The sequence below is a fragment of the Oncorhynchus gorbuscha genome, unplaced genomic scaffold (assembly GCF_021184085.1).
Source record: "Oncorhynchus gorbuscha isolate QuinsamMale2020 ecotype Even-year unplaced genomic scaffold, OgorEven_v1.0 Un_scaffold_1150, whole genome shotgun sequence".
NCBI lineage: Eukaryota > Metazoa > Chordata > Actinopteri > Salmoniformes > Salmonidae > Oncorhynchus > Oncorhynchus gorbuscha.
In genome coordinates, this window is record NW_025746016.1 from 51,365 (window position 1) to 73,933 (window position 22,569).

The 22,569-nt window shown below is 49.0% G+C and overlaps 1 protein-coding gene and 1 pseudogene across 1 annotated transcript in view; one reads left to right on the forward strand and one right to left on the reverse strand.

Annotated features, from left to right (window-relative positions):
* The window catches only part of LOC124021627, a 41,185-nt pseudogene extending 40,603 nt beyond the window's left edge, over window positions 1-582 (forward strand).
* A 12,217-nt stretch (window positions 583-12,799) lies between these two features.
* The window catches only part of LOC124021628 (LARGE xylosyl- and glucuronyltransferase 1-like), a 114,513-nt gene continuing 104,743 nt past the window's right edge, over window positions 12,800-22,569 (reverse strand). Inside the window, exon 14 of the mRNA XM_046336766.1 lies at window positions 12,800-13,967. Coding sequence (XP_046192722.1) covers window positions 13,770-13,967 — 198 coding nt within the window. The 3' untranslated portion in view covers window positions 12,800-13,769. The remainder of the gene's footprint in view (window positions 13,968-22,569) is intronic.

The window sequence follows — 22,569 nt, forward strand, 5'->3', positions numbered from 1 at the left end:
AGATAACAGGTTCTCTCTCCGTATAGGACCTGTCTGTCTGTCCTCCAGGTAACAGGTTCTCTCTCCGTATAGGACCTGTCTGTCTGTCTGTCTGTCTGTCTGTCTGTCTGTCTGTCTGTCCTCCAGGTAACAGGTTCTCTCTCCCTATAGGACCTGTCTGTCTGTCCTCCAGATAACAGGTTCTCTCTCCGTATAGGACCTGTCTGTCTGTCCTCCAGATAACAGGTTCTCTCTCCGTATAGGACCTGTCTGTCTGTCCTCCAGGTAACAGGTTCTCTCTCCCTATAGGACCTGTCTGTCTGTCCTCCAGGTAACAGGTTCTCTCTCCGTATAGGACCTGTCTGTCTGTCTGTCTGTCCTCCAGGTAACAGGTTCTCTCTCCCTATAGGACGTGTGTCTGTCTGCTATGAGGGACCGTGAGGAGATCTTTCTCCAATGCTCCGAGTCCTTCGACAGTGAGGACATGTGAATCACAGGAGGCTGCTGACGGGAGGACGGCTCGTAGAAATGTCCGGAAACGAAGCAAATGGAAATGACATCAAACACCCTGAAACCATGGAAACCATGTGTGATGTATTTAATACTGTCATTACCCACAAGCCTGTTCACTAACTTCCTGTTTCTGGGACCAATCAGAACAGTTAGAATGTGTTTGATATATTTAATACCGTTCCACTGATTCAGCTCCAGTCATTACCCACAAGCCTGTTCACCTCAATTAACCTGTTCACCAACTTCCTGTTTCTGGGACCAATCAGAATGTGTTTGATATATTTAATACGTTCCACTGATTCAGCTCCAGTCATTACCCACAAGCCTGTTCTCCTCAATTAACTTGTTCACCAACTTCCTGTCATGTGACCACCTATTAGTTCCTGGTGACATGAAAGACACAGTGTGTTGCTTTGTTATGGACTTGATAAATGATCACGTTTTGGGATTTGTTTTTTATAAATGTTCAGCTTTTCCACCCGTTTAGTGTTACAGACATGTTTTATAATCTGACATTCATGTTTTTATGTGAAGTTTTATTATGATGTTTTATAATCTGGTTCCAATCATTCATCAGTTTGTATTTGATGATCATTGTTCAGCCTTTTTAACCCATTAAGAATCAGCATTTTGTCCAGCCAGTCTTTCTCTATTAAACCTCAGCCTCAGAGCCAGTCTTTCTCTATTAAACCTCAGCCTCAGAGCCAGTCTTTCTCTATTAAACCTCAGCCTCAGAGCCAGTCTTTCTCTATTAAACCTCAGCCTCAGAGCCAGTCTTTCTCAGCCTCAGAGCCAGTCTCTCTATTAAACCTCAGCCTCAGAGCCAGTCTCTCTCTGTGTATTAAACCTCAGCCTCAGAGCCAGTCTCTCTATTAAACCTCAGCCTCAGAGCCAGTCTTTCTCTGTGTATTATACCTCAGCCTCAGAGCCAGTCTCTCTATTATACCTCAGCCTCAGAGCCAGTCTTTCTCTATTAAACCTCAGCCTCAGAGCCAGTCTTTCTCTGTGTATTAAACCTCAGCCTCAGAGCCAGTCTTTCTCTGTGTATTAAACCTCAGCCTCAGAGCCAGTCTCTCTATTATACCTCAGCCTCAGAGCCAGTCTCTCTATTATACCTCAGCCTCAGAGCCAGTCTTTCTCTATTAAACCTCAGCCTCAGAGCCAGTCTTTCTCTGTGTATTAAACCTCAGCCTCAGAGCCAGTCTTTCTCTATTAAACCTCAGCCTCAGAGCCAGTCTTTCTCAGTGTATTAAACCTCGGCCTCAGAGGGATGGTGGTCTCTCAGTGTCCAGCAGCGGTCACCAAACTAAGGGTCGCGACCCCCGTGTGGGGACGCCTGATGTGAAAACGAGGTTGCGGAAGAATTTCCCCAAAAATCCTGAAAATAAAATGTAAAAAAATAAAACACATTTTATTTAACACATCGCCTTTGTATCTTTGTAATGTGGTTAACCTTAAAAATGGAAATTAAAATGTTTAAAACCTAAAAAGATCCAATTCAACCAGAGTGGCCCTTAAATCGTGGGGGAAAAGGCTGATCTGAATGAACCTAGTGTGGCCTTTCGAGCTGCTATAAAATACCCATAAAACCTAGCGGTCAAACAGGGAAATGGTTCCAATCGTTTTTCCACCATTCATTTTTATGAAACCCCTGGTCTACAGGGATCTGAGCCTCCCGGTCGCTGGTCGCATTCTAGAAATACAGACCACGTGTGTCTGGATGAGTCTGTCTGTCTGGCTGCGTCCAGCCCCAGGCTTGTTCTCTCTCTCCTGCCTTATAGTGAGGAGACCAGTCTCCAGCTGCCTCCAGCCCCAGGCTTGTTCTCTCTCTCCTGCCTTATAGTGAGGAGACCAGTCTCCAGCTGCCTCCAGCCCCAGGCTTGTTCTCTCTCTCCTGCCTTATAGTGAGGAGACCAGTCTCCAGCCCCAGGCTGGTTCTCTCTCTTCTGCCTTATAGTGAGGAGACCAGTCTCCAGCCCCAGGCTTGTTCTCTCTCTCTCCTGCCTTATAGTGAGCAGACCAGTCTCCAGCCCCAGGCTTGTTCTCTCTCTCTCCTGCCTTATAGTGAGCAGACCAGTCTCCAGCTGCCTCCAGCCCCAGGCTTGTTCTCTCTCTTCTGCATTATAGTGAGCAGACCAGTCTCCAGCTGCCTCCAGCCCCAGGCTTGTTCTCTCTCTTCTGCATTATAGTGAGCAGACCAGTCTCCAGCTGCCTCCAGCCCCAGGCTTGTTCTCTCTCTCTCCTGCCTTATAGTGAGCAGACCAGTCTCCAGCCCCAGGCTTGTTCTCTCTCTCTCCTGCCTTATAGTGAGCAGACCAGTCTCCAGCTGCCTCCAGCCCCAGGCTTGTTCTCTCTCTTCTGCATTATAGTGAGCAGACCAGTCTCCAGCTGCCTCCAGCCCCAGGCTTGTTCTCTCTCTCTCCTGCCTTATAGTGAGCAGACCAGTCTCCAGCCCCAGGCTTGTTCTCTCTCTCTCCTGCCTTATAGTGAGCAGACCAGTCTCCAGCTGCCTCCAGCCCCAGGCTTGTTCTCTCTCTTCTGCATTATAGTGAGCAGACCAGTCTCCAGCTGCCTCCAGCCCCAGGCTTGTTCTCTCTCTCTCCTGCCTTATAGTGAGCAGACCAGCCTCCAGCTGTCTCCAGCCCCAGGCTTGTTCTCTCTCTTCTGCCTTATAGTGAGCAGACCAGTCTCCAGCCACAGGCTTGTTCTCTCTCTCTCCTGCCTTATAGTGAGCAGACCAGTCTCCAGCCCCAGGCTTGTTCTCTCTCTTCTGCCTTATAGTGGATTCGGCTATTTCAGCCACACCCGTTGCTGATAGGTGTATAACATCGACCACACAGCCATGCATTCTCCATAGACAAACAATGGCAGTAGAATGGCCTTACTGAAGAGCTCAGTGACTTTCAACGTGTCACCGCCATAGGATGCCAGGAGAACACTACCTGTCCCAATGCATAGGGCCAACTGTAAAGTTTGGTGGAGGAGGAATAATGGTCTGGGGCTGTTTTTCTAAGTTCGGGCCCCTTAGTTCCAGTGAAGGAGAATCTTAATGCTACAGAATACAATGACATTCTAGAAGATTCTGTGCTTCCAACTTTATGGCAAAAGTTTGGGGAAGGCCCTTTCCTGTTTCAGCATGACAATGCCCCCAGTGCACAAAGCGAGGTCCATACAGAAATGGTTTGTCAATATCAGTGTGGAAGAACTTGACAGGTCTGTGTTAGAAGCTCACCTCGGGGTCATGATTGGGGCTGTACAAATGTTAGCTGAATAATTGATTATGCTTATGTTGTATTAATAGAAGGGGAGGGGTTATAAGACCCCTCCCTCTTTATAGGGTCCTAGACTTCAGATTAACAATAAATACATGAGGTTTTAATCTCTCTCTCTCCTACTGTTACTCAGCCCAGACTCCCAGTCCTACTGTCACTCAGCCCAGACTCCCAGTCCTACTGTCACTCAGCCCAGACTCCCAGTCCTACTGTCACTCAGCCAAGACTCCCAGTCCTACTGTTACTCAGCCCAGACTCCCAGTCCTACTGTTACTCAGCCCAGACTCCCAGTCCTACTGTTACTCAGCCCAGACTCCCAGTCCTACTGTTACTCAGCCCAGACTCCCAGTCCTACTGTGACTCAGCCCAGACTCCCAGTCCTACTGTGACTCAGCCCAGACTCCCAGTCCTACTGTCACTCAGCCAAGACTCCCAGTCCTACTGTTACTCAGCCCAGACTCCCAGTCCTGTCACTCAGCCAAGACTCCCAGTCCTACTGTTACTCAGCCCAGACTCCCAGTCCTACTGTTACTCAGCCCAGACTCCCAGTCCTACTGTTACTCAGCCCAGACTCCCAGTCCTACTGTTACTCAGCCCAGACTCCCAGTCCTACTGTTACTCAGCCCAGACTCCCAGTCCTGTCACTCAGCCCAGACTCCCAGTCCTGTCACTCAGCCCAGACTCCCAGTCCAGTCACTCAGCCCAGACTCCCAGTCCTACTGTCACTCAGCCCAGACTCCCAGTCCTACTGTCACTCAGCCCACTCCCAGTCCTACTGTCACTCAGCCCAGACTCCCAGTCCTACTGTCACTCAGCCCAGACTCCCAGTCCTACTGTTACTCAGCCCAGACTCCCAGTCCTACTGTTACTCAGCCCAGACTCCCAGTCCTACTGTTACTCAGCCCAGACTCCCAGTCCTACTGTTACTCAGCCCAGACTCCCAGTCCTGTCACTCAGCCCAGACTCCCAGTCCTACTGTTACTCAGCCCAGACTCCCAGTCCTACTGTTACTCAGCCCAGACTCCCAGTCCTACTGTGACTCAGCCCAGACTCCCAGTCCTACTGTTACTCAGCCCAGACTCCCAGTCCTACTGTTACTCAGCCCAGACTCCCAGTCCTACTGTTACTCAGCCCAGACTCCCAGTCCTACTGTTACTCAGCCCAGACTCCCAGTCCTGCTGTTACTCAGCCCAGACTCCCAGTCCTACTGTCACTCAGCCCAGACTCCCAGTCCTACTGTGACTCAGCCCAGACTCCCAGTCCTGTCACTCAGCCCAGACTCCCAGTCCTACTGTTACTCAGCCCAGACTCCCAGTCCTACTGTTACTCAGCCCAGACTCCCAGTCCTACTGTTACTCAGCCCAGACTCCCAGTCCTGTCACTCAGCCCAGACTCCCAGTCCTACTGTTACTCAGCCCAGACTCCCAGTCCTACTGTGACTCAGCCCAGACTCCCAGTCCTACTGTTACTCAGCCCAGACTCCCAGTCCTACTGTTACTCAGCCCAGACTCCCAGTCCTACTGTTACTCAGCCCAGACTCCCAGTCCTACTGTTACTCAGCCCAGACTCCCAGTCCTACTGTTACTCAGCCCAGACTCCCAGTCCTGCTGTTACTCAGCCCAGACTCCCAGTCCTACTGTCACTCAGCCCAGACTCCCAGTCCTACTGTGACTCAGCCCAGACTCCCAGTCCTGTCACTCAGCCCAGACTCCCAGTCCTACTGTTACTCAGCCCAGACTCCCAGTCCTACTGTTACTCAGCCCAGACTCCCAGTCCTACTGTTACTCAGCCCAGACTCCCAGTCCTACTGTTACTCAGCCCAGACTCCCAGTCCTACTGTTACTGAGCCCAGACTTCCAGTCATACTGCTGCAGTGTGTGCATCTCTCTCTCTCTCTCTCTCTCTCTGAGAAATGTGTGACTGAGACAGACCTCTGCAGGGGAGTGTAGGAGATAAGACTACTCAGACATTCCACTATAAATCAACGTGGACATTTACTGCTAAGCTTTTAGATAACACACTAAAGGCCTTGTTTATATAGCTTTGTATGCATGGTTCTGGTCTCGGGAGTCAAAAGGTAATGATGTAGGTAGTAACATAACCAGGGCAGGACTGAGGGTTTAACATTACCAGGGCTAGACTGAGGGTTTAACATAACCAGGGCAGGACTGAGGGTTTAACATTACCAGGGCTAGACTGAGGGTTTAACATTACCAGGGCTAGACTGAGGGTTTAACATTACCAGGGCTAGACTGAGGGTTTAACATTACCAGGGCTAGACTGAGGGTTTAACATTACCAGGGCTAGACTGAGGGTTTAACATTACCAGGGCTAGACTGAGGGTTTAACATTACCAGGGCTAGACTGAGGGTTTAACATTACCAGGGCTAGACTGAGGGTTTAACATTACCAGGGCTAGACTGAGGGTTTAACATTACCAGGGCTAGACTGAGGGTTTAACATTACCAGGGCTAGACTGAGGGTTTAACATTACCAGGGCTAGACTGAGGGTTTAACATTACCAGGGCTAGACTGAGGGTTTAACATTACCAGGGCTAGACTGAGGGTTTAACATTACCAGGGCTAGACTGAGGGTTTAACATTACCAGGGCTAGACTGAGGGTTGAACATTACCAGGGCTGGACTGAGGGTTTAACAAAACCACTTGAGACCTTTTCCTTGATGCAGAACTTTCTGGGAAAAATGCTTGACATTTTCCTGATTGTCAACTTCTGTCTGCAATTGAATTAAAAAAGGTTTTTGACTGATTTAATTAAAGATATTATCATAATGATAATTTCACCAATGAGGCAATGATTGACAAGGATGGAAGGAACGAACCCTAACGACTGCACAGAGCCCTGACCTCTAACCCCACCGAACACCTTTGGGATCAATTAGTACGCTGACTGCGAGCCAGGCCTAATCGCCCAACATCAGTGCCCGACCTCACTAATGCTCTTGTGGCTGAATAGAAGCAAGTCACCCTGCAGCAATGTTCCAACATCTAGTGGAAAGCCTTCCCAGAAGAGTGGAGGCTGGTATAGCAGCAATGTTCCAACATCTAGTGGAAAACCTTCCCAGAAGAGTGGAGGCTGTTATAGCAGCAATGTTCCAACATCTAGTGGAAAGCCTTCCCAGAAGAGTGGAGGCTGTTATAGCAGCAATGTTCCAACATCTAGTGGAAAGCCTTCCCAGAAGAGTGGAGGTTGTTATAGCAGCAATGTTCCAACATCTAGTGGAAAGCCTTCCCAGAAGAGTGGAGGCTGTTATAGCAGCAATGTTCCAACATCTAGTGGAAACCCTTCCCAGAAGAGTGGAGGCTGTTATAGCAGCAATGTTCCAACATCTAGTGGAAAGCCTTCCCAGAAGAGTGGAGGCTGTTATAGCAGCAATGTTCCTACATCTAGTGGAAAACCTTCCCAGAAGAGCGGAGGCTGTTATAGCAGCAATGTTCCAACATCTAGTGGAAAGCCTTCCCAGAAGAGCGGAGGCTGTTATAGCAGCAATGTTCCAACATCTAGTGGAAAGCCTTCCCAGAAGAGTGGAGGCTGTTATAGCAGCAATGTTCCAACCTCTAGTGGAAAGCCTTCCCAGAAGAGTGGAGGCTGTTATAGCAGCAATGTTCCAACCTCTAGTGGAAAGCCTTCCCAGAAGAGTGGAGGCTGTTATAGCAGCAATGTTCCAACATCTAGTGGAAAGCCTTCCCAGAAGAGTGGAGGCTGTTATAGCAGCAATGTTCCAACATCTAGTGGAAAGCCTTCCCAGAAGAGCGGAGGCTGTTATAGCAGCAATGTTCCAACATCTAGTGGAAAGCCTTCCCAGAAGAGTGGAGGCTGTTATAGCAGCAATGTTCCAACATCTAGTGGAAAGCCTTCCCAGAAGAGTGGAGGCTGTTATAGCAGCAATGTTCCAACATCTAGTGGAAAGCCTTCCCAGAAGAGCGGAGGCTGTTATAGCAGCAATGTTCCAACATCTAGTGGAAAGTGTCCTCATACTGTTGATGATGTTGTGTCTTTCTACACCAGGGATGGGCCACTTTGATTGGATGGGGGCCACAAAAAATCTGAACGGCCGCTGTTGTGACAGACTGAAGAAAACAACACTGATCCACTCATTAGTTTTCATTCCGGAAGCAGCAGCATCATCATGTCTGTCTGGCAGTCTGTCTGGCAGCTCCCCACCAAGTTACACATCTATAGTTCTGACTGGCTTCCCAAGGGGGCGGAGCTGTCCTGAGGTTCTGAATGTCCGTCCATCCCTCCAGCCTCCACAGCTTCCCTCTTCAACAGCTTCCGACAGCTTCCCTCTTCAGCAGCTTCCGACAGCTTCCCTCTTCAGCTCGTTTCCCACCTGACGACTGTCAACACACACTGATACGTAACGAATGGAATTAACTGACAGAAAAAAGGATCAACCATGAGCTGATTGGTTTATGCTCCACTTCCTGCTTGGTGAGAGGGGTGGAGTCTCGAGCAAGGATACTAACAGAGTGGTATCATGAAGACAAGATGTGAGTGTGTGTGTGTGTGTGTGTGTGTGTGTGTGTGTGTGTGTGTGTGTGTGTGTGTGTGTCTGTGTGAGTGTGAGTGTGAGTGTGAGTGTGTGTGTGTGTGTGTGTGTGTGTGTGTGTGTGTGTGTGTGTGTGTCTGTGTGTGTGTGAGTGTGTATGTGTGTGTGTGTGTGTGTGTGTGTGTGTGTGTGTGTGTGTGTGTGTGTGTGTGTGTGTGTGTGTGTGTGTGTGTGTGTGTGTGTGTCTGTGAGTGTGTGTGTGTCTGTGAGTGTGAGTGTGTGTGTGTGTGTGTGTGTGTGTGTGTGTGTGTGTGTCTGTGTGTGTGTGTGTGTGTGTGTGTGTGTGTGTGTGTGTGTGTGTGTGTGTGTGTGTGTGTGTGTGTGTGTGTGTGTGTGTGTGTGTGTGTGTGTGTGTGTGTGTGTGTGTGTGTGTGTGTGTGTGTGTGTGTGTGTGTGTGTGTGTGTGTGTGTGTGTGTGTTTAAAACCAAATATAATATACATTTGTTCAACAAACTGCCACACAGATTGTCCAGTCATAGTGGGTAAAACGGTCGTTCTGGATCCGTCAGAAACTCACTTCCTGTGTAGATACATCCTGAATACAGACGGGCTGGATGACCTTGTACTGTCATCTGACCCGGGAGACTGGTTCTGATCCATATAAACCCTGTACTGTCATCTGACCCGGGAGACTGGTTCTGATCCATATAAACCCTGTACTGTCATCTGACCCGGGAGACTGGTTCTGATCCATATCAACCCTGTACTGTCATCTGACCCGGGAGACTGGTTCTGATCCATATAAACCCTGTACTGTCATCTGACCCGGGAGACTGGTTCTGATCCATATAAACCCTGTACTGTCATCTGACCCGGAGACTGGTTCTGATCCATATAAACCCTGTACTGTCATCTGACCCGGGAGACTGGTTCTGATCCATATAAACCCTGTACTGTCATCTGACCCGGGAGACTGGTTCTGATCCATATAAACCCTGTACTGTCATCTGACCCGGGAGACTGGTTCTGATCCATATAAACCCTGTACTGTCATCTGACCCGGGAGACTGGTTCTGATCCATATAAACCCTGTACTGTCATCTGACCCGGGAGACTGGTTCTGATCCATATAAACCCTGTACTGTCATCTGACCCGGGAGACTGGTTCTGATCCATATAAACCCTGTACTGTCATCTGACCCGGGAGACTGGTTCTGATCCATATAAACCCTGTACTGTCATCTGACCCGGGAGACTGGTTCTGATCCATATAAACCCTGTACTGTCATCTGACCCGGGAGACTGGTTCTGATTCATATAAACCCTGTACTGTCATCTGACCCGGGAGGTTGGTTCTGATTCATATAAACCCTGTACTGTCATCTGACCCGGGAGGTTGGTTCTGATCCATATAAACCCTGTACTGTCATCTGACCCGGGAGACTGGTTCTGATCCATATAAACCCTGTACTGTCATCTGACCCGGGAGACTGGTTCTGATCCATATAAACCCTGTACTGTCATCTGACCCGGGAGACTGGTTCTGATCCATATCAGACTGGAACTAAACCTAGCAGATGGTGGAAGCTCACTATGGCACACTATTCCCTATGTAGTGCACTAATAGGGCTCTGGTCTAAAGTAGTGCACTATATAGGGAATAGGGCTCTGGTCTATAGTAGTGCACTATATAGGGAATAGGGCTCTGGTCTAAAGTAGTGCACTATATAGGGAATAGGGCTCTGGTCTAAAGTAGTGCACTATATAGGGAATAGGGCTCTGGTCTAAAGTAGTGCACTACATAGGGAATAGGGCTCTGGTCTAAAGTAGTGCACTACATAGGGAATAGGGCCCTGGTCTAAAGTAGTATACTATATAGGGAATAGGGCTCTTGTCTAAAGTAGTGTACTATATAGGGAATAGGGCTCTGGTCTAAAGTAGTGCACTATATAGGGAATAGGGCTCTGGTCTAAAGTAGTGCACTACATAGGGAATAGGGCCCTGGTCTAAAGTAGTGCACTATATAGGGAATAGGGCTCTGGTCTAAAGTAGTGCACTACATAGGGAATAGGGCCCTGGTCTAAAGTAGTGTACTATATAGGGAATAGGGCTCTGGTCTAAAGTAGTGCACTATATAGGGAATAGGGCCCTGGTCTAAAGTAGTGTACTATATAGGGAATAGGGTTCCATATGTTCTGGTCTAAAGTAGTGTACTATATAGGGAATAGGGTTCTATCTAAAGTAGTGCACTACATAGGGAATAGGGCCCTGGTCTAAAGTAGTGTACTATATAGGGAATAGGGCTCTTGTCTAAAGTAGTGTACTATATAGGGAATAGGGCTCTGGTCTAAAGTAGTGCACTACATAGGGAATAGGGCCCTGGTCTAAAGTAGTGTACTATATAGGGAATAGGGTTCCATATGTTCTGGTCTAAAGTAGTGTACTATATAGGGAATAGGGTTCTATCTAAAGTAGTGCACTATATAGGGAATAGGGAGCCATTTGGGACTCACAATGTGTCAGTCATCCAGACTCTCCGACGTCTCTGACTCGGTTGAGGCTCTGATGTTTTTGTCTCTTATCCCTGAGCAACATCATTTTTATGAGAGTGAATCTTGGATACGTTGTCTGTCAGTTCAATTGTTTTATTATTTTACGGCACATGGAGAAAAAATAATAATATTTCTGATTTGCAGTGTACGGACATAATGTAAAGCACACAATGCTTCAAAGCTTTCTGTTCACTCTCCTCAGTTCTCGCTAAGCATTTGTCCTGGAGGCAGAGAGGGAGGGAGGCAGGGAGGGAGGGAGGGAGACAGGGAGGGAGGCAGGGAGGGAGACAGGGAGGGAGGCAGGGAGGGAGAGAGGGAGGGAGACAGGGAGGGAAGGAGAGAGACAGGGAGGGAGGCGTTGAGGGAAGCAGGGAGGGAGACAGGGAGGGAGGCAGGGAGGGAGAGAGACAGGGAGGGAGACAGGGAGAGAGGCAGGGAGGGAGGCAGGGAGGGAGGCAGGGAGGGAGGCAGGGAGGGAGGCAGGGAGGGAGACAGGGAGGGAGGCAGGGAGGGAGAGAGACAGGGAGGGAGGCAGGGAGGGAGAGAGACAGGGAGGGAGGGAGGCAGGGAGGGAGACAGAGAGGCAGGGAGGGAGACAGGGAGAGAGACAGGTAGGGAGACAGGGAGGGAGGCAGGGAGGGAGGCAGGGAGGGAGGCAGGGAGGGAGGCAGGGAGGGAGACAGGGAGGGAGGCAGGGAGGGAGGCAGGGAGGGAGACAGGGAGGGAGGCAGGGAGGGAGAGAGGCAGGGAGGGAGACAGAGAGGCAGGGAGGGAGGCAGGGAGGGAGACAGAGAGGCAGGGAGACAGGGAGGCAGGGAGGGAGACAGAGAGGCAGGGAGACAGAGAGGCAGGGAGGGAGACAGAGAGGCAGGGAGGGAGGCAGGGAGGGAGACAGAGAGGCAGGGAGGGAGGCAGGGAGGGAGACAGAGAGGGAGGCAGGGAGACAGACAGAGAGGCAGGGAGGGAGGGAGACAGAGAGGCAGGGAGGGAGACAGGAGGCAGGGAGGGAGACAGAGAGGGAGACAGACAGGGAGGGAGACAGAGAGGCAGGGAGGGAGACAGGGAGAGAGACAGGTAGGGAGACAGGGAGGGAGGCAGGGAGGGAGGCAGGGAGGGAGGCAGGGAGGGAGGCAGGGAGGGAGACAGGGAGGGAGGCAGGGAGGGAGACAGGGAGGGAGGCAGGGAGGGAGAGAGGCAGGGAGGGAGGCAGGGAGGGAGGCAGGGAGGGAGGCAGGGAGGGAGGCAGGGAGGGAGACAGGGAGGGAGGCAGGGAGGGAGGCAGGGAGGGAGACAGGGAGGGAGGCAGGGAGGGAGAGAGGCAGGGAGGGAGACAGAGAGGCAGGGAGGGAGGCAGGGAGGGAGACAGAGAGGCAGGGAGACAGGGAGGCAGGGAGGGAGACAGAGAGGCAGGGAGACAGAGAGGCAGGGAGGGAGACAGAGAGGCAGGGAGGGAGGCAGGGAGGGAGACAGAGAGGCAGGGAGGGAGGCAGGGAGGGAGACAGAGAGGGAGGCAGGGAGACAGACAGAGAGGCAGGGAGGGAGGGAGACAGAGAGGCAGGGAGGGAGACAGGAGGCAGGGAGGGAGACAGAGAGGGAGACAGACAGGGAGGGAGACAGAGAGGCAGGGAGGGAGACAGGGAGAGAGACAGGTAGGGAGACAGGGAGGGAGGCAGGGAGGGAGGCAGGGAGGGAGGCAGGGAGGGAGGCAGGGAGGGAGACAGGGAGGGAGACAGGGAGGGAGGCAGGGAGGGAGAGAGGCAGGGAGGGAGAGAGGCAGGGAGGGAGACAGAGAGGCAGGGAGGGAGGCAGGGAGGGAGACAGAGAGGCAGGGAGACAGGGAGGCAGGGAGGGAGACAGAGAGGCAGGGAGACAGAGAGGCAGGGAGGGAGACAGAGAGGCAGGGAGGGAGGCAGGGAGGGAGACAGAGAGGCAGGGAGGGAGGCAGGGAGGGAGACAGAGAGGGAGGCAGGGAGACAGACAGAGAGGCAGGGAGGGAGGGAGACAGAGAGGCAGGGAGGGAGACAGGAGGCAGGGAGGGAGACAGAGAGGGAGACAGACACACACATACCATATTACATTTAGCACAACAAACAGCAGCTGGGAATGAGCAGCTGGTCTTCCAGATAGGGCCCAGAGAACAAATGTCTTGTCTGCTTTCCAAGTCCTTGGCTACAGTCAGTCTCTCTCCCCACTCTCCCTTCCCCCTCCCTCCCTCCCTCCCTCCCTCCCTCCCTCCCTCCCTCCCTCCCATAGTGATGCCCAGTTCTATTGTTAGAGAAGAACAGAGAGTTGTATGAGTCCAAACCAGCCCTGTACTGACTCGACATTCACAGCAACAGCTTCCTCTCCCAGCCAGAGACCAGATAGAAACCAGGTCTGCAACTTCTGGACAGACTGCTCCATCCGTCCTCGGGAAGGGGTAAAAAAAAACTATGTTTGGGACACAACGACCTTACGGTTACCCCCGGTTACCCTTCAGTTGGTTAACGCTGGTTTGTCTCAAACCAGGTCATAACCCCAAACTAAAAGGTGAGCGTTCACAAGAAGCAGAGCTCACAATTTAAAACCTCATGATCGGTTGGCACAAAGGTCAGAGTTCGTAGTAAGAGTCTTTAGTAACCGTTCTGTCCACTCCCGACTCCCCTACATCGACTGTCCTTAGAATCCACCGCCCTTTCCCTCTCCTCTGTAGAAGTGTAGTCCTAGACAGCCTTAGAGAAGGGTGTTATGGGTAGTGTAGTCAATAACGGGTCAGAGTTCGTAGTAAGAGTCCTTAGTAACCGTTCTGTCCACTCCCGACTCCCCTACATCGACTGTCCTTAGAATCCACCGCCCTTTCCCTCTCCTCCGTAGAGGTGTAGTCCTAGACAGCCTTAGAGAAGAGGGTTATGGGTAGTGTAGTCAATAACGGGTCAGAGTGTCCTGGCTCATCGGTGTTGGCTAGCTGTTGTTCTCTGCAGTCATGTATTTGAGGGCAGCGAAGCCGTATCGTCTAGACATGTTCTGCTGAAACTCCTCTTTCAGGGTCTTCAGGCAGACGCGGTACTGCTTGTTGGACCGGAACTTGGTGATGTCGAAACTGGGAGCATGAGGCATGTGGATCATATAGGCGTTGGGCAGAACCACAAACTCATACTCCTGGAAGAGAGGACAGAGGACAGAGTTAGAAACGCTAAGACAGCATCACTAATTCATACTCCTGGAAGAGAGGACAGAGGACAGAGTTAGAAACACTAAGACAGCATCACTAACTCATACTCCTGGAAGAGAGGACAGAGTTAGAAACACTAAGACAGCATCACTAACTCATACTCCTGGAAGAGAGGACAGAGACAGCATCACTAACTCATACTCCTGGAAGAGAGGACAGAGGACAGAGTTAGAAACGCTAAGACAGCATCACTAATTCATACTCCTGGAAGAGAGGACAGAGTTAGAAACACTAAGACAGCATCACTAACTCATACTCCTGGAAGAGAGGACAGAGGACAGAGTTAGAAACGCTAAGACAGCATCACTAATTCATACTCCTGGAAGAGAGGACAGAGTTAGAAACACTAAGACAGCATCACTAACTCATACTCCTGGAAGAGAGGACAGAGACAGCATCACTAACTCATACTCCTGGAAGAGAGGACAGAGGACAGAGTTAGAAACACTAAGACAGCATCACTAACTCATACTGCTGGAAGAGAGGACAGAGTTAGAAACACTAAGACAGCATCACTAACTCATACTGCTGGAAGAGAGGACAGAGTTAGAAACACTAAGACAGCATCACTAACTCATACTGCTGGAAGAGAGGACACAGGACAGAGGACAGAGTTAGAAAAACTAAGACAGCATCACTAATTCATACTGCTGGTAGAGAGGACAGAGTTAGAAACACTAAGACAGCATCACTAACTCATACTGCTGGAAGAGAGGACAGAGGACCGAGTTAGAAACACTAAGACAGCATCACTAACTCATACTCCTGGAAGAGAGGACAGAGGACCGAGTTAGAAACACTAAGACAGCATCACTAACTCATACTGCTGGAAGAGAGGACAGAGGACAGAGTTAGAAACACTAAGAAAGCATCACTAACTCATACTGCTGGAAGAGAGGACAGAGTTAGAAACACTAAGACATCATCACTAACTCATACTCCTGGAAGAGAGGACAGAGTTAGAAACACTAAGACAGCATCACTAACTCATACTGCTGGAAGAGAGGACAGAGGACAGAGTTAGAATCACTGAGACAGCATCACTAACTCATACTGCTGGAAGAGAGGACAGAGTTAGAATCATTAAGACAGCATCACTAACTCATACTCCTGGAAGAGAGGACAGAGTTAGAAACACTGAGACAGCATCACAAACTCATACTGCTGGAAGAGAGGACACAGGACAGAGGACAGAGTTAGAAACACTAAGACAGCATCACTAAATCATAATGCTGGTAGAGAGGACAGAGTTAGAAACACTAAGACAGCATCACTAACTCATACTGCTGGAAGAGAGGACAGAGGACAGAGTTAGAAACACTAAGACAGCATCACTAACTCATACTGCTGGAAGAGAGGACAGAGGACAGAGTTAGAATCACTGAGACAGCATCACTAACTCATACTGCTGGAAGAGAGGACAGAGTTAGAATCATTAAGACAGCATCACTAACTCATACTCCTGGAAGAGAGGACAGAGTTAGAAACACTGAGACAGCATCACAAACTCATACTCCTGGAAGAGAGGACAGAGGACCGAGTTAGAAACACTAAGACAGCATCACTAACTCATACTGCTGGAAGAGAGGACAGAGGACCGAGTTAGAAACACTAAGACAGCATCACTAACTCATACTGCTGGAAGAGAGGACAGAGGACAGAGTTAGAAACACTAAGACAGCATCACTAACTCATACTCCTGGAAGAGAGGACAGAGGACTGAGTTAGTGATGCTGTCTTAGTGTTTCTAACTCGGTCCTCTGTCTCTCTCCAGGAGTATGAGTTAGTGATGCTGTCTTAGTGTTTCTAACTCATACTCCTGGAAGAGAGGACAGAGGACCGAGTTAGATACAGTAAGACAGCATCACTAACTCATACTCCTGGAAGAGAGGACAGAGGACCGAGTTAGATACACTAAGACAGCATCACTAACTCATACTCCTGGAAGAGAGGACAGAGGACCGAGTTAGATACAGTAAGACAGCATCACTAACTCATACTCCTGGAAGGGAGGACAGAGGACCGAGTTAGATACAGTAAGACAGCATCACTAACTCATACTCCTGGAAGAGAGGACAGAGGACAGAGTTAGAATCACTGAGACAGCATCACTAACTCATACTCCTGGAAGAGAGGACAGAGTTAGAAACACTAAGACAGCATCAGTAACTCATACTGCTGGAAGAGAGGACAGAGTTAGAAACACTAAGACAGCATCACTAACTCATACTGCTGGAAGAGAGGACACAGGACAGAGGACAGAGTTAGAAACACTAAGACAGCATCACTAAATCATACTGCTGGTAGAGAGGACAGAGTTAGAAACACTAAGACAGCATCACTAACTCATACTGCTGGAAGAGAGGACAGAGGACAGAGTTAGAATCACTGAGACAGCATCACTAACTCATACTGCTGGAAGAGAGGACAGAGTTAGAATCATTAAGACAGCATCACTAACTCATACTCCTGGAAGAGAGGACAGAGTTAGAAACACTGAGACAGCATCACAAACTCATACTCCTGGAAGAGAGGACAGAGGACCGAGTTAGAAACACTAAGACAGCATCACTAACTCATACTGCTGGAAGAGAGGACAGAGGACCGAGTTAGAAACACTAAGACAGCATCACTACCTCATACTGCTGGAAGAGAGGACAGAGGACAGAGTTAGAAACACTAAGACAGCATCACTAACTCATACTCCTGGAAGAGAGGACAGAGGACCGAGTTAGAAACACTAAGACAGCATCACTAACTCATACTGCTGGAAGAGAGGACAGAGGACAGAGTTAGAAACACTAAGACAGCATCACTAACTCATACTGCTGGAAGAGAGGACAGAGTTAGAAACACTAAGACAGCATCACTAACTCATACTCCTGGAAGAGAGGACAGAGTTAGAAACACTAAGACAGCATCACTAACTCATACTGCTGGAAGAGAGGACAGAGGACAGAGTTAGAATCACTGAGACAGCATCACTAACTCATACTGCTGGAAGAGAGGACAGAGTTAGAATCATTAAGACAGCATCACTAACTCATACTCCTGGAAGAGAGGACAGAGTTAGAAACACTGAGACAGCATCACAAACTCATACTCCTGGAAGAGAGGACAGAGGACAGAGTTAGAAACACTAAGACAGCATCACTAACTCATACTGCTGGAAGAGAGGACAGAGGACCGAGTTAGAAACACTAAGACAGCATCACTACCTCATACTGCTGGAAGAGAGGACAGAGGACAGAGTTAGAAACACTAAGACAGCATCACTAACTCATACTCCTGGAAGAGAGGACAGAGGACCGAGTTAGAAACACTAAGACAGCATCACTAACTCATACTGCTGGAAGAGAGGACAGAGGACAGAGTTAGAAACACTAAGACAGCATCACTAACTCATACTGCTGGAAGAGAGGACAGAGTTAGAAACACTAAGACAGCATCACTAACTCATACTCCTGGAAGAGAGGACAGAGTTAGAAACACTAAGACAGCATCACTAACTCATACTGCTGGAAGAGAGGACAGAGTTAGAATCACTGAGACAGCATCACTAACTCATACTGCTGGAAGAGAGGACAGAGTTAGAATCATTAAGACAGCATCACTAACTCATACTCCTGGAAGAGAGGACAGAGGACCGAGTTAGAAACACTAAGACAGCATCACTAACTCATACTGCTGGAAGAGAGGACAGAGGACCGAGTTAGAAACACTAAGACAGCATCACTAACTCATACTGCTGGAAGAGAGGACAGAGGACAGAGTTAGAAACACTAAGACAGCATCACTAACTCATACTCCTGGAAGAGAGGACAGAGGACTGAGTTAGTGATGCTGTCTTAGTGTTTCTAACTTTCGGTCTCTGTCCTCTCTTCCAGGAGTATGAGTTAGTGATGCTGTCTTAGTGTTTCTAACTCATACTCCTGGAAGAGAGGACAGAGGACCGAGTTAGATACAGTAAGACAGCATCACTAACTCATACTCCTGGAAGAGAGGACAGAGGACCGAGTTAGATACACTAAGACAGCATCACTAACTCATACTCCTGGAAGAGAGGACAGAGGACCGAGTTAGATACAGTAAGACAGCATCACTAACTCATACTCCTGGAAGAGAGGACAGAGGACAGAGTTAGAATCACTGAGACAGCATCACTAACTCATACTCCTGGAAGAGAGGACAGAGTTAGAAACACTAAGACAGCATCAGTAACTCATACTGCTGGAAGAGAGGACAGAGTTAGAAACACTAAGACAGCATCACTAACTCATACTGCTGGAAGAGAGGACACAGGACAGAGGACAGAGTTAGAAACACTAAGACAGCATCACTAAATCATAATGCTGGTAGAGAGGACAGAGTTAGAAACACTAAGACAGCATCACTAACTCATACTGCTGGAAGAGAGGACAGAGGACAGAGTTAGAAACACTAAGACAGCATCACTAACTCATACTGCTGGAAGAGAGGACAGAGGACAGAGTTAGAATCACTGAGACAGCATCACTAACTCATACTGCTGGAAGAGAGGACAGAGTTAGAATCATTAAGACAGCATCACTAACTCATACTCCTGGAAGAGAGGACAGAGTTAGAAACACTGAGACAGCATCACAAACTCATACTCCTGGAAGAGAGGACAGAGGACCGAGTTAGAAACACTAAGACAGCATCACTAACTCATACTGCTGGAAGAGAGGACAGAGGACCGAGTTAGAAACACTAAGACAGCATCACTAACTCATACTGCTGGAAGAGAGGACAGAGGACAGAGTTAGAAACACTAAGACAGCATCACTAACTCATACTCCTGGAAGAGAGGACAGAGGACTGAGTTAGTGATGCTGTCTTAGTGTTTCTAACTCGGTCCTCTGTCCTCTCTTCCAGGAGTATGAGTTAGTGATGCTGTCTTAGTGTTTCTAACTCATACTCCTGGAAGAGAGGACAGAGGACCGAGTTAGATACAGTAAGACAGCATCACTAACTCATACTCCTGGAAGAGAGGACAGAGGACCGAGTTAGATACACTAAGACAGCATCACTAACTCATACTCCTGGAAGAGAGGACAGAGGACCGAGTTAGATACAGTAAGACAGCATCACTAACTCATACTCCTGGAAGGGAGGACAGAGGACCGAGTTAGATACAGTAAGACAGCATCACTAACTCATACTCCTGGAAGAGAGGACAGAGGACAGAGTTAGAATCACTGAGACAGCATCACTAACTCATACTCCTGGAAGAGAGGACAGAGTTAGAAACACTAAGACAGCATCAGTAACTCATACTGCTGGAAGAGAGGACAGAGTTAGAAACACTAAGACAGCATCACTAACTCATACTGCTGGAAGAGAGGACACAGGACAGAGGACAGAGTTAGAAACACTAAGACAGCATCACTAAATCATACTGCTGGAAGAGAGGACAGAGTTAGAAACACTAAGACAGCATCACTAACTCATACTGCTGGAAGAGAGGACAGAGGACAGAGTTAGAAACACTAAGACAGCATCACTAACTCATACTGCTGGAAGAGAGGACAGAGTTAGAAACACTAAGACAGCATCACTAACTCATACTGCTGGTAGAGAGGACAGGACAGAGTTAGAAACACTAAGACAGCATCACTAACTCATACTGCTGGTAGAGAGGACAGAGGACCGAGTTAGAAACACTAAGACAGCATCACTAACTCATACTGAGACAGAGTGATGGGTAAAGAGGTGTGTCCAGTACCTGTGAGTGACAGAGTGATGGGTAAAGGTGTATCCAGTACCTGTGAGTGACAGAGTGATCAGTACCTGTGAGTGACAGAGTGATGGGTAAAGGTGTGTCCAGTACCTGTGAGTGACAGAGTGATGGGTAAAGGTGTGTCCAGTACCTGTGAGTGACAGAGTGATGGGTAAAGAGGTGTATCCAGTACCTATGAGTGACAGAGTGATGGTAAAGGTGTATCCAGTACCTGTGAGTGACAGAGTGATGGGTAAAGAGGTGTATCCAGTACCTGTGAGTGACAGAGAGATGGGTAGAGGTGTGTCCAGTACCTGTGAGTGACAGAGTGATGGGTAAATGTGTATGCAGTACCTGTGAGTGACAGAGTGATGGGTAAAGGTGTGTGTCCAGTACATGTGAGTGACAGAGTGATGGGTAAAGGTGTATCCAGTACCTGTGAGTGACAGAGTGATGGGTAAAGGTGTGTGTCCAGTACATGTGAGTGACAGAGTGATGGGTAAAGGTGTGTGTCCAGTACATGTGAGTGACAGAGTGATGGGTAAAGGTGTGTGTCCAGTACATGTGAGTGACAGAGTGATGGGTAAAGGTGTGTGTCCAGTACATGTGAGTGACAGAGTGATGGGTAAAGGTGTATCCAGTACCTGTGAGTGACAGAGTGATGGGTAAAGGTGTGTGTCCAGTACATGTGAGTGACAGAGTGATGGGTAAAGGTGTGTGTCCAGTACATGTGAGTGACAGAGTGATGGGTAAAGGTGTATCCAGTACCTGTGAGTGACAGAGTGATGGGTAAAGGTGTGTCCAGTACCTGTGAGTGACAGAGGGATCAGTACCTGTGAGTGACAGAGTGATCAGTACCTGTGAGTGACAGAGTGATGGGTAAAGGTGTGTCCAGTACCTGTGAGTGACAGAGTGATGGTAAAGGTGTATCCAGTACCTGTGAGTGACAGAGTGATGGGTAAAGGTGTGTCCAGTACCTGTGAGTGACAGAGTGATGGATGAAGGTGTGTCCAGTACCTGTGAGTGACAGAGTGATGGTAAAGGTGTGTCCAGTACCTGTGAGTGACAGAGTGATGGTTAAAGGTGTGTCCAGTACCTGTGAGTGACAGAGTGATGGGTAAAGGTGTGTGTCCAGTACATGTGAGTGACAGAGTGATGGGTAAAGGTGTATCCAGTACCTGTGAGTGACAGAGTGATGGGTAAAGGTGTGTGTCCAGTACATGTGAGTGACAGAGTGATGGGTAAAGGTGTATCCAGTACCTGTGAGTGACAGAGTGATGGGTAAAGGTGTGTCCAGTACCTGTGAGTGACAGAGTGATGGGTAAAGGTGTGTCCAGTACCTGTGAGTGACAGAGGGATCAGTACCTGTGAGTGACAGAGTGATCAGTACCTGTGAGTGACAGAGTGATGGGTAAAGGTGTGTCCAGTACCTGTGAGTGACAGAGTGATGGGTAAAGGTGTATCCAGTACCTGTGAGTGACAGAGTGATGGTAAAGGTGTATCCAGTACCTGTGAGTGACAGAGTGATGGGTAAAGGTGTGTCCAGTACCTGTGAGTGACAGAGTGATGGATGAAGGTGTGTCCAGTACCTGTGAGTGACAGAGTGATGGTAAAGGTGTGTCCAGTACCTGTGAGTGACAGAGTGATGGTTAAAGGTGTGTCCAGTACCTGTGAGTGACAGAGTGATGGTTAAAGGTGTGTCCAGTACCTGTGAGTGACAGAGTGATCAGTACCTGTGAGTGACAGAGTGATGGCTAAAGGTGTGTCCAGTACCTGTGAGTGACAGAGTGATCAGTACCTGTGAGTGACAGAGTGATGGTTAAAGGTGTGTCCAGTACCTGTGAGTGACAGAGTGATCAGTACCTGTGAGTGACAGAGTGATGGTTAAAGGTGTATCCAGTACCTGTGAGTGACAGAGTGATGGGGAAAGGTGTGTCCAGTACCTGTGAGTGACAGAGTGATGGTTAAAGGTGTATCCAGTACCTGTGAGTGACAGAGTGATGGGTGGAGGTGTGGCCAGTACCTGTGAGTGACAGAGTATCCAGTACCTGTGAGTGACAGAGTGATGGGTAAATGTGTATGCAGTACCTGTGAGTGACAGAGTGATGGGTAAAGGTGTGTGTCCAGTACATGTGAGTGACAGAGTGATGGGTAAAGGTGTATCCAGTACCTGTGAGTGACAGAGTGATGGGTAAAGGTGTGTGTCCAGTACATGTGAGTGACAGAGTGATGGGTAAAGGTGTATCCAGTACCTGTGAGTGACAGAGTGATGGGTAAAGGTGTGTCCAGTACCTGTGAGTGACAGAGTGATGGTTAAAGGTGTGTCCAGTACCTGTGAGTGACAGAGTGATGGTTAAAGGTGTGTCCAGTACCTGTGAGTGACAGAGTGATGGCTAAAGGTGTGTCCAGTACCTGTGAGTGACAGAGTGATCAGTACCTGTGAGTGACAGAGTGATGGCTAAAGGTGTGTCCAGTACATGTGAGTGACAGAGTGATCAGTACCTGTGAGTAACAGAGTGATGGTTAAAGGTGTGTCCAGTACCTGTGAGTGACAGAGTGATCAGTACCTGTGAGTGACAGAGTGATGGTTAAAGGTGTGTCCAGTACCTGTGAGTGACAGAGTGATGGGGAAAGGTGTGTCCAGTACCTGTGAGTGACAGAGTGATGGTTAAAGGTGTATCCAGTACCTGTGAGTGACAGAGTGATGGGTGGAGGTGTGGCCAGTACCTGTGAGTGACAGAGTATCCAGTACCTGTGAGTGACAGAGTGATGGGTAGAGGTGTGACCAG